We start from the raw sequence: 12,903 nt of genomic DNA on the forward strand, positions 1-12,903 counted from the left end.
GCGTTAATTTGCGTAGTTACTGAGCCACTTATCAGTAATGAGGCAGCATCATATAGAGCAGCTAAGAGGGTGTAAAAAAGGGATCACAAGGCTGTTGCAAGTAGCTCATTAGAAACAGTGAGTTTGTCTGTAGTATAGTGGTCCATGATGTTAGTAGTTTTAATACTATAGGGCTGCAATAACAAACGGTTTACTCTGGTGAGACTAAATGACTTCTTTCATCATACTCTTCACAGAATACAGAAGTTTACAAGTTACATGTCAAATGTCAAATCAAAGTCATACAATACTAATACATACAAGCATGGAACTGTAGAAGTGATCAGCTATATTCAGTATGACTGTTTACAAATGAGAATTACACATATACTAACTACATTTACTTGATCTGATATTCTGCTCCTATCCCGGTTGCTCAAATAACCCAGTTTTGAAATGATGCATTGTCTATAAATGTTGTAATTGAGTTAGAAAAACCCAGTTTGTGGGACATTTACGAGTCCACTGTAGGATGGCTTTATGGGATGCTGCTTTGTTTGAACTCAGCAAATGCAATCCCAACGTTGATTAAACATGTATGAGCGAGATAATATGCACCATTTCTCTATTTACTTCCAGAGTGCATTGTGTGGCTTGGCCATCTGACCAAATGAAATAGACTCTGGTGCTCTCTGGAGATTTTCTCTTTGTTGTCGGTCAGCTGAGCTCTCATTACAACCGGTGGCTAGGGGAGGGAGGACAGAGTGCAATGTCTGCTCGTCCTTCAAACACACAAATGCATATAATATTCATTATATTAAATTATATATTATACTATATTCATTATTTATCATATTTTATTTTGTATTATATGCTTTATTGATGTAATATACTATACTGTATATGATGGTATACTATATTACTACATACCATCTTATATTGTATTTTATATCTCATACTATATTATACTATATTATGTCAATATGTTATCCTGTTTCATTACATTATGTACTATATTATATTTCTTTAATTATACAGACAAACACTAAGTATATCATATTATTAGGGCTGTCAATTGATTAAAACATTTAATGGTGATTAATCACATGATTGTCTATTGGTAATAGTGATTAATCGCAAATTAATTGCACAATTTGTATCTGTTCAAAATGTACCTTAAAAGGGAGGTTTGTAATGTATTTATATTCTTATCAACATGGGAGTGGGCAAATATGCTTGCTTTATGCAAATGTATGTATATATTTATTATTTTAAATCAGTTAACAACACAAAACAATGACAAATATTGTCCAGAAACCCTCACAGGTACTGCATTTAGCATAAAAAATATGCTTAAATCATAACATGGCAAACTCAAATGCTGTCAGTGTGTCAGTGAGTGTGCTGACTTGACTATGACTTGCCCCAAACTGCATGTGATTATCATAAAGTGGGCATGTCTGTAAAGGGGAGACTCATGGGTACCCATAGAACCCATTTTCATTCACATATCCTGAGGTCAGAGGTCAAGGGACCCCTTTGAAAATGGCCATGCCAGATTTTTCGCGCCAAAATTTAGCGTAAATTTGGAGCTTGATTTAGCCTCCTTCACGACAATCTAGTATGACATGGTTGGTATCGATGGGTTCTTTAGGTTTTTTAGTTTCATATGAGATCAGTATCTTCACTGGCTTTAAAACTGAGCCCGCTACTACCTAAAAATCCCAATTTGCATTAAAGAAATTAGTGGCATTAAAACAAATTAGCTTTAACGCGTTATTATTGTGTTAACTTTGACAGCCCTACATATTATATATTATTCTACTAATCCAGAATAATCATTTTTATTGTGTATACAGTTGTGTCTTATTATTATATTTATTTTTTACTTATCTGTGCTTATTTCTGGCCTTGTGCTGCTGCAACACATGCTATTGGTGATCAATAAAGGCTTAAATCTAACCTAAATCTTATCTTATCCATCCAACACTGAGGCTTTAAAATGCCTGGAGCACTCTGATATTAAAGCAGTTACTCTGTCACTGATTTTCTTCTTCAGGAGCCTCAAAAAAATTTCAGGGGACATTCATATCATGTCTGACAATGAATTTTGGTCCATGAAAATGTTCTGTTTTGTTTCTGGTGACTCGTGTCACGATGTGTTTGTAACCAGACTGCATCCTGACCGGAGTATTGTCTCTCCCTGTCTCTCCCTCTGCCCCCCCCCCCCCCCCCTCAGGTTGACCATTCATGCCGAGTGCCCCATGCACCTGGAGGATTTCCCGATGGATGCACACGCCTGTCCTCTGAAGTTCGGAAGTTGTAAGTCCAGATGGTCACAACAAAAAAGACTTTAATAATAGGATAGAGAATCGCACTGCAGAAAAAAAAAAAAAAAGTGGTGCTTGTTGTCTGCAGGCGATAGGTGCCTTTCCTGTCCTGGAAAAACTTCAGAGGACTCAAACTGCACTCACCACTAGGAATATGATACTGTGGGATAACTTTCACAGGAAGTGTTTCTTTTAGCAACACAGCAAAAGTAGTCAACCACTTGAAGGGAGAGTTCCCTTGATAAATTCCCTTGATCAATTCAAGAGTCTCTAGCTACCGGCTCTGTGAGGCTATACTACTGATATTTAGCAGGTAATGTTTACCATGCTCACCATCTGAGGCCCTGTCTACACATATACAGATATTTCTAAAGTATTTCGGAGTTGTGGTTCACAAAATCGGATATTTTTTAAAACGCCTACTAAGGTGCAGATTTTTAAAACCCTGGTGACTTTGCATCCGTGTCGAGATGTAAAACCGACTGTTCGGGAAACGATGACGTCCTCTCCTCATTTCATGCATGCCGATTGTTGCTTTGTGTAATGAGCATGCGCCAGCAACAACAACAACAACAACAATGATGGCGCACTATCGGCTTTTTTGCGTTTTGTTAGCACTGCTCGGATTAATTACTACTTTACATTTGAAAAATGTTCCAGTCACAGGAGGCCAAAGCAGCAAACGCATTAAACATGTCGAGGCCGAACAGTGATTGAATGTGCTTTTGGGTGATTGAAGGTGAGGAGCACTCAGAGGGGCTATCGACATCAACCTGAATGACCTCCCTTTTGTCATTTTGCGAAGAGACAGTTGATGACAGCAGAGTGATGACAGTCAGGCAGTTCGACCAGGTGTCCCAGCCCCCCACCAACAATAGCTGTTATCCAACTGACTGTAGTGAAGCCAAAGGAAAAGGAGTGAGAAGGGTGGTAACTAAGTTCCTTGGCCCTTAACTTGTAATCTTTCTTGTGGTGACATGTAAATATGACGGCGAGCGTTTGGAGTCATTTTTGCGTTCAAGGTCGTGTTGACAGATTTTTATTTTTTTTAAACGGAAGGGAAAATGTTCATTTTTAAAAGATATCTGTATGTGTGTAGACAGGGCCTTAGTGTAGCGTGTTAACATGCTATTTGCTAATTAGTAGCACTTAATACACAGCACCGCTGAGGCTGATGAGACTGTCATTAGTTTTGCAGCTATTTTGTGCCAATGACTATTCTCTCTGTTGCCCAGATGCTTACACCAACAACGAGGTGATCTACCTGTGGACCCAGGGAGACGAGAGGTCTGTTGCTGTTGCAGAGGACGGCTCCAGGCTGAACCAGTATGACTTACTGGGACATGTTATTGGCAAAGAAACCATCCGTTCAAGCACAGGTACACTATATGCCATCCTCAGCTCCACTTTCTGTCATTTCGGATTCAGCTTGCATTATTTGGGTCCATCGAGAAAAATGATGACTTATCGGTTTTCGGGGAAACTATTATTCAGCATATTTACATAAAGATAATATGAGGAGGTGTGCCAGAGGTGAAAGTCTTATTTCCGTTCCATGTTGGGTTATAGCCCGGAGTCAACTTCAATAAGCACGAAATTAAGAGGAAAATCTGCCAGCCCATGCTTTTGATTATAGATTAATTTGGTCTTAAATTCTCATCGTTAAAACTGTTATGGAAACCTTTTATCTGTCTCACACAATCACTTTCTTCATTTCCCCCATTGGTGGACTTAAAGCTATGGTACCACTCACATAAAGGGATTAGATAACAAGGTAAGGGCTGGGTACTGACATACGCTCGTAACAAAGAGGCAATTCACAGCGGTTATCTGGTAATATATAAAAGAGTTCAACCACCTGAGACAAAGTGATGTGTTTCTATAACGTTTATTAGGAGGTATTACAGTGGAAACCGCTTATATTGATCACGGTGATAGTGGTCTACCGCTTATATGGATCAAAAAGCTTTATGATAGAATCATTCCTATACAAACGCTGTTTAAATAATTCGCTTATAGTAATCAAGTAGTCCGCTCACATTGTTGTTCATTTTCATGGGTCTTTTCATACATGACAAAATATGGAAAAACAATTTAAAACTACATTTGACTAACGTTAGTTGAATTTTTGTTTTGATTTTTACTTTACTTCCTTGATACTTTGCCTCGTGGACTGTCCGTTTCCAGCTGGACGGGTAAAGGAATTTCTCTGAATGAAAAAAAAATTGGAAGCAAGCCCATAAATAGCAAAGCTGTCTTAGCAGTTTTATAACTTCATGTAATAAATATACAAATGTCAATTAGAAGGTAAACTGCATGAGAAATGATACACAACCACAAAATTTTGGTTATATTAATCATCCGCTTATAGTAAGTTGACCCGAATAGACGTGATCATTACAAGCGGTTTCCACTGTATAAGAAATTGTAAAACATAATTTTGATAGAGTCAAATAACTTAGGTTGACCAACACTCATATGTAGACTAATAGATCTATAACAGATCTATAAAATTGAGTTTCTCCACTAAGAATCACACAAAATCACCACTTTAAAGCTGGTGTTTACCAGAGATGTGCTCATAAGTTTCTTGGAAATAAGTCATTCAGCATAAAAAAATGGCTAATCGAGTAAAGAAATCTCAGTCAACTAAGAACAAAATGACCGATAAGTGACTAATCGACTAAGAGGGGGCAGCCCCGACATTTTCAACACCAAGATCCAGCTTTAGGCAACAGTGCAAGAAGACTGGATAAAGTGCTGAAGCACTGATAACTGCAAAGCTATAGATAAAAGGTTGCTTCAGCGGGGCAGTTGGTAATTACTGAAAGAGTGCATTGCTTACAACTGAGCCACACTGGCTTTCCATTTTGAGAGATTTAACCTCTGCGCTGAAGCGGTTCGCTCGTGCAGCTCTCAAGAGGTGCACTATCGTGTCCCAGAGATCTTGTGTTTGGAGACTAAACCCATCATGGAACCGCTTTGATGGATGGCACTCAGCCCGCTTTCCTAGGGAGCAAAAAGTGGGTTGAAAGCTTGTTGAAATCACAGCACTTGTGTAACTCTACAGAGGACACTTTCCTTGAGCCGATCTTTATTGTAGTGCTGTTTGGTGGTTTAACCTTAAGTCAAGCGAATTGCAGAGGAACAACTTAAAAGTCTGGCTACAAGCACAAGAATTCAAGGTTGAGTCAACGTGATTCCTTTCATAAACTGGTTCAGCTCGTGGATGTGAAAAAAAATCTAATTTCTTTAAACTTTAAACCTAATGGACTACAGTGAGCCGAGGGAATGGGAGGATTTGAGCCAGTTCAGCTCTGGTTAGAGTCTGCTCAGAAAAGACACCTCAGGGAATGAAAGGATGTTTCTCTCATATCTTTGCAACACAGATTACAGACATGGCAATGAGAGCTGGTGCTGAGGGGAACATTTGCTGCAGTCAGTGACAAAATCTGAGCTGTAGGAAATGTTCAATATCAAGGGTTAGAATGAAACAGGCAGATGTTCTTCACATCTACCGCAAAGAGAGCTGTAGGAAAATATACACATGTCATGTATTTAAAGTAATACTCCACTGAAAATCTATATTTTGAGAATCAAACGCTCGACATAAGCTTGAAAGACAGCTCTGAGAGCGTTTTACACTGCTCCTCCGTGGACAGCAGATCTCCACAAATAATCAAGCAACAAACGTTTCAGATTTTTGGTGGAGTATTCCTTTAAAAAGGCAGCATAATAATCAAAGAATCTCAGTGATGAGGGACAGAGAAATCGAGCAGTAAAGCCACGGTGAGGGATTCACGGTGCTGGAAATGCATTTGTCTTTGTTTTGATTGCGTTTAGTTTAGTCAGGGAGGCTTCCTGCTAAATTACCGCAACTTCATCACCATCGTCATCGCAGCACACAGGTTTTAGTTGCTTTGTAACGGCAGGCGGCAACAAGAGCAAGCACATTGGAAAGAAAAAAAGCGGCACAGCTGGCGTTTTCCACGCATTTTAGACGCGGCATGTGTACGGCCCCAAAAGACTGCTTCTAGTAGATGGGAGGGGAGGTGGATGGGGTCCAACAAACACAGGACTTTCAACCTGACCGGTGTTCAAAACCGTTTTTCTGTTTTGTAAGATACGTTAGTGACGTTTGTGACGTGTTTTCCGTACTTAAGTTACGTTATTCCCGTACATATTTTCAACACAACAGTTATCATCCAACTTTGTCACATACTTACTAGATGCTTTGTCAGACCCCTCGACATCGCTTTTTGGGTCGCAGTAAACACGTGCTTAATGACCCCTCAGCGTCAGTTTTGGATTGCAGTAAATATGTGCTTAATGTTGTGAAATAAACAAAAACACTTGCTTAGGATTAGGCAACAAAACCACTTCGTTAGGTTTAGGAAAAAACAACATGGTTGGGCTTAAAATTCCGTTTGTACAGTGCAAATGTGACTTGACGTTGTGAACACGGGACTCAAACGATCAACTGATTGTAAAGTGAAAGTAAAAGGTAACGCACGTACAGCGGTCACCTGGATGCAAGTCCTGTGTTTGTTGGATCCACTGTTGCCGTGGACAGGTTTACATTGTAGTATTGCTCGCATGCTGGCGCTAAATGGTCCTTTGGGCGGTGGTATCAAATGCTGATGGCCGTGACAAAGCGTGGGTATCAGACGCCCTTGGAAATGAAAGCAGGCTGATATTTTACTTAGCTCATGTACTTATTTTAAGCCAAACTGAGACATTTTTCCTAAATCTAAGTGTGAACGTTACCGCAGTTTTGTTGCATGGCGTACAAATGAAAAAATGTCCTTGTAATATAAATGCTATTTATATGCTTTCCCATGAGATCAAGTTGGGGCAACAGTATTTTAATTTATACAACCTTATTTTGCAGACCTCCCCTACCTTTTTTATTACCATTTGTACTTCAACTCAAGGTTTTCTCTCTGATACGCAATTGTCCTAAGTTTATGTGAATAGCGTAGGTGCTGCTTCGCCATGACCTCTAACTCCTTTCACAGAAAAGACAATTGTATCATCAAATCTGCACCAAACACATTCAAATCAGTGATGTCATCTGTCCTTTCATTTTTTTTTCTTTCAAATGACACCTATTATGCTCGTATATTTGGATCCTAGTTTAAACTGATGGTGAAATTGAGGTCAGTTATGTGACTTTTTTCATACAAAGTTCACATCACAACCTCTTTGGGAAGCACATGGCGTCTTTGAAGCAACACTTTCTATTTCATGTTGTTTAATGGCTCATTTAAGGGACTGAAGACAACCCTATGAGCTACTCTGATGATGCAAATGTTACTGTAACTTTAATAAATCTCACTTTGAATATTTCAGCTTATGTTGCTCCCAACTGGGCATAGCTGTATTAATAATTATGACCCTGTGTGTCTCTCTCCATCTCTTTCTGTGTTTCTCTCCCCTCCTTTAGGAGAATATGTAGTGATGACAACATATTTCCATTTGAAAAGGAAAATTGGCTATTTTGTGATTCAAACCTACCTCCCGTGCATCATGACTGTCATACTGTCTCAGGTCTCCTTCTGGCTAAACAGAGAATCGGTTCCTGCTCGCACTGTATTTGGTGAGTGCCATCTTGTGTTTATGCTACAACTCAAAAGACACGCACTAAATGATAGATTGAAGAACATTTGGTGGAGCTTTTAAATTATGAGTCGAGACAAAACAAAATGTGGAGAGGCTGCATTTGTTTCACGACGTGAGATGATTCAGCAAACTGCAAAAACAAGTGGAGGGCTTAAAAAAGGTTCTCCTTGAAAAGTTCTAATTAACATAACGGTGTACAAAACATTGCTTGGTGCATTTAGGTGCACATGGGCATGAATTAGTAATTTAGTTTTTCCAAAGCTTTTATCACAGTATTGACTTTCTCCTACCTCTGTAACTGCAAACACCAATTAATCAAAGAGAAGTCGCAGCAAAGGTGGAAAGCATCAAGTGTGGCAGGTGATAGACGATGTGTTGCATCACTTGAAGAGGATGTTATGCTGCTTTGTCAACGATAAACCCCAGAAGTCTGAAGCATTATAACTCACTGAGCTCTAGGTTATTTAGAAAGAAGAAGACACATCAGTTTTAGGGCTGCGTATCCCCTGTATCACGATACGATACGTATCGTGATACAGGGGTTACGATTCAATATATCGCGATATATTGCGATACTGTAAGCAAGGTGATATATTGAGATTTTTAAAAATCTGCATTTAAAATTTATCACAATCCCTATAACATCCAACATCTTTGAGAGGGCACACTGAGAGGGCACATCTCTTTGCCGATGAAATAAAGTATTGACTGAGTTAAATCGATACAGTTTTTTTGAGAAACGATACAGTATCACAAAGCATAATATCGCAATACTCGATATTTTCGACATTTTCTTACACCCCTAATCAGTTTTAAAACACAGAGGTAATCCCACCAAAGTTACCATGGACTCTTAATAAGGGTCAAATACATAGTTAGGTTTCAAGGAAATGACAGAAGATCAGATCCTCACCATTTAGAAAACAGTAGCCGTGTTTCCATTCACATATTTTTATCCGCATTTTGAAAGCTGTATGGAAACGGCAAAGTTTAATAAAATTTCAATTGCAAAAAAAAAAGTTGTAATGCTCACTTGAGGTGATTTTTGCCTTTATTGTGCTAAATGAGATATGGAAACGTCTTTGCCAAATAAATTCTGACGTAGCGAACATTTAACTCACATGACCGATCAGCTGTTTCCGCTGTCGGCGTCTTCTCAGATATTCCCATAACGTGTGAATGCTTGTCCGAAACATGGCCAATACTAGCGGACATGAAAGAACAATTAAAACTTGCCTAATTGAAACAAATTCCAGAAGACCTCTCTCTATTTTTCTCTCGTAGATGGGTTGGATAGCCAAGCCAGTTCACAACCTCTACTTCTTCTACTCTGTTTACTGGCGGATTACAGTCATGTGTAGCCTATATCGCCAACTTCTGGCCAAACCACGCTGTGGCTCCAAACCAGTTGATGGAAACATGCCTTATTCGCATTTCTTTTTTTGCGAAATTTCAAAAGTTTGCTTAAAATTCCCTTGACAATTGAATGGAAACATGGCTAGTGTCACTGTTAATAAAGAGGCCACCAAAACATTTAATCAAAATCCAACCTTTCATGAGTATCTTTATATTTTGCAAATAATATGCTAATATTAGACATTATTTAAAGAGACATAAGCTGCATATGTGACACGTGTTATCCTCCCTTTGTACTGTGATTCATAATTGATTATATTTGTCCATTCATGTTGAGAACATTGTGTCTGCTTAGATCACCCCATACTCAGAAATGAGATGTAATTTGCCCTTCCCCTTCTTCTTTCAATTGTTGTTGTTGTGCTGCATAATCTATGGAAGTGCCCCTTAACCTGTGTTTGATGAATAATTAGCATTTTGATTTGGAAATGAAGCACACATGAGCATGAAGTAGCACACATTGTACAATAGATGTTGAGTAGCATGCAAAGCAGGGGGCCGTTTTCATCATGTTAGGGAGGAAATGAAAGCCTATTACAGCAACCTGCTCCCATGCATTCGTCTGAATAACCGTAGGTCCCTTAGTTCTCCACACTCACACACACACACACACCTATAAGAACAGTTTACCTTGAACCTTGAAAATCATTTCAGGTCGCACAAGTTATTATAGTTTTAGAGAAGCTGTAATCATCATTTTCTCAGTGGAATGATTGAAACATTATCCGTGAAGGACACAGTTCCCAGCGGTGTTCACATCTGTTTTTCTTGTTCGCAGAGGCGCATTGATCAGCTCAAATAAGGATCTGTTCTTAGCTTGTTGTGTGTTGTAACAGTAATCAGCAACTAGACTCATTATAAATCCTGTTCTCTGGTTTTGCAGGCATGAGATTCAATGCCATATTTATACCTGTTTTTCACTTAAGGATGCTCTCGTTGATATTACAATTACCTCAAAATTATCAAAATATCGAACAGAAATTTATCAGAAACCTTTTTGTAACATTGATTATGTTTACATGCACATTAATATTCCACTTTTAATCTGAATATGACAATATTACAAATTTGAAACAGCTCATTAAATCACATATTTCATTTGGATATTCTGAATTAGGCCTTATTCTGAATAGGGATGCACCGATACTGATACCGGATTGGATATCGGGCCGATACTGACTCAAATAGCTGGATCGGGTATCTGTGACAATGGGGCCAATCTATTCACTTCAATTCTATATGTATATACTATACACATTACATACTGGAATTTTAATTCCTGCTTAAATTTTGACTAATTATTTACCAAGTTGCTGGATTTATTATTTTAATACAATTCAGTACATTAATATCTATGTATTTTTTTGTGACATTTCGTTTTACAAAGTTAGGAAAGCATAAGTCCAGCCTGATGTTGCCTTACACATAAAAGACTGATCCCAGTCACTTCCACACAGTGAGACATACAGGTTATTAATTAAACACTGGTATCGGATCGGTACTCGTATTGGTCGATACCCAAAGCCCAGGTATCGCCATCGGTACTGAAAAAGTCGGATTGGTCCATCCCATATTCCAAATGGAGCATTTTCCAATTAAGACATGTGGGATATGCTGATATTATTCAGGTTTTAGTAGCATTCTTTTCTACAGCGCATTTGGAATATGCGTCTCAATGGGGGTTTTTAACGGTAGTTTGCGACACACGGCCTCTTACCGGTTTGCGGACAGTTCTGTGCGTTGTGCACAAACCAACTAGCTGACAGTTTGCAGAGATGCATGCCCATAAGAAAAGCGCACATTTCTGGTCAGAAGGAGAAAGACTTTTTACACTTTTAAACATCATGAAAGTCTTGGATATCAACAGGTTTTTGGATATGCGCAAATATCGCAATGCAGCCCTTTTCAAAAAGGTGGTTGAAGGAATGACAGGCTGTGTTCACACGGCTGCATGTTAACAGGAATATCAGTGAAATATTCATTTTTATTAGCCATGTAAGCAGCTTAGTAGGAATATTGTCTTTTACAGAATAAGGGCAAAAAAACTGAATATTTTGTGCATGTAAACACAGTCACTGTCGTCATAAAAACTACTTTAAAAATGTTGCAATATAGTCAAGTTATGCAAAATGCAGTACCAGCAAATCAATCGATCTCTGCCCTTAAAGAAAGTGAACAGTAGTTACCCATCAATCTTTTTGTCGCATATTCCAATTTGTCAACCGTGACTCACTGAAATTGGTTGACCTCCCTGTTCTGCAACACAATATTCATTTCTAGAGCCCAGTGTGTATCTATTTCCCCATCAGATGAGATAGGTTGGAACAGATGAAGTGATTGCTTTTATGTGGTCGGATGGGCGACCGTTGTGCGACCCACATTTCATCCCCCCGCAGCACTGAATGTAAAGGCCAGGATGTGAAATTAAATGTGTATGGAGTCTGTTTTCACTTTCACATATGTTGTTCGTAGCCAATGTTTGCATATGCACTTGAGATGCCTTTCAATTTATTTATACAATAGCATGTCTGGGAAATTTTGCATTTTTCCAACTTGGGTCTTATTGACATGGTTATGAAGGGAATTATATTCATTGGTTTTGCGGATACTTTCGACCTTGCCACTCAGCTTTATAAGGGCGTCTATTGATGCCAGAAGACACATGCGTTAGACTGGTTTGAACAAAACTACAGAAGCTAGTTCCTTCTAGTTTGAACATGCAAGACTGACCCAGTGTACTTACAATGTTCATGCACCATTGAATTTTGATAGTGGCATGTACTTTCTGATTTCACACAATAGATTATGTAAAGTTGAAGCTCTGTGGTGCAGAAATTCTTGGAAATTGGACAATTCAAACCTGTCTTAAGTTTCTCTTACATGGACACGGCTTCCTGGTTTGCAAAACCTCTAAAAAGATAGCCATGATGGGGAAACCTATGCAAAACTTGACCCAGGTTGTAAAAAAAACTGAACTTTTTTATAAGTGTTTAGGCAAAAAAAAAAAGGATCCATTTACTGATGTTTGAATTCTATCCTCAGGGGTCACCACTGTCCTAACCATGACCACCCTGAGCATCAGTGCTAGAAACTCCCTTCCTAAGGTGGCCTATGCCACTGCCATGGACTGGTTCATGGCCGTGTGCTATGCCTTTGTCTTCTCTGCCTTGATTGAGTTTGCCACAGTCAACTACTTCACCAAGCGCAGCTGGGCATGGGATGGGAAAAAAGAGGGCATGGAAATAAGGGTGAGTAATTCTTCTTTATATTTTTAAATTATTATTATTTTTTTTTTTAATGAATGGATATGACACGGCCACACTTTAGTGCGTTTTTGTTTTTTTTCTGCAAATGAATTGTTCCCCGTCTTTTTGATTTGTTAATCATTTGTTAAAAATGCTCCGACTTGCTCAGTAAGTCTTCATTTTTCCAAATTGCACTTTGGAAACAGTGATAGAAAGTTGCCTCCTTAAAGCAGCCTGGAGTGCTCTATAAAGACTATAAAGAGAGCTTTTATTTATTCATTAACAGCCAAATGGAACAGGGACAGTGGGGC

General features: G+C 38.8%; 1 protein-coding gene across 2 annotated transcripts in view; it reads left to right on the top strand.

Moving 5' to 3' along the window:
* Positions 1 to 12,903, top strand: part of gabra3 (gamma-aminobutyric acid type A receptor subunit alpha3) — a 126,688-nt gene that overhangs the window by 97,669 nt on the left and 16,116 nt on the right. For both annotated transcript variants that reach the window (XM_074610765.1, XM_074610766.1), the window contains exons 6-9: positions 2,219 to 2,301; positions 3,545 to 3,688; positions 7,756 to 7,908; positions 12,390 to 12,595. In XM_074610765.1, the coding sequence (XP_074466866.1) occupies positions 2,219 to 2,301; positions 3,545 to 3,688; positions 7,756 to 7,908; positions 12,390 to 12,595 (586 nt within the window). The remainder of the gene's footprint in view (positions 1 to 2,218; positions 2,302 to 3,544; positions 3,689 to 7,755; positions 7,909 to 12,389; positions 12,596 to 12,903) is intronic.

Source organism: Sebastes fasciatus, chromosome 16 (genome assembly GCF_043250625.1).
Source record: "Sebastes fasciatus isolate fSebFas1 chromosome 16, fSebFas1.pri, whole genome shotgun sequence".
Taxonomy (NCBI): domain Eukaryota; kingdom Metazoa; phylum Chordata; class Actinopteri; order Perciformes; family Sebastidae; genus Sebastes; species Sebastes fasciatus.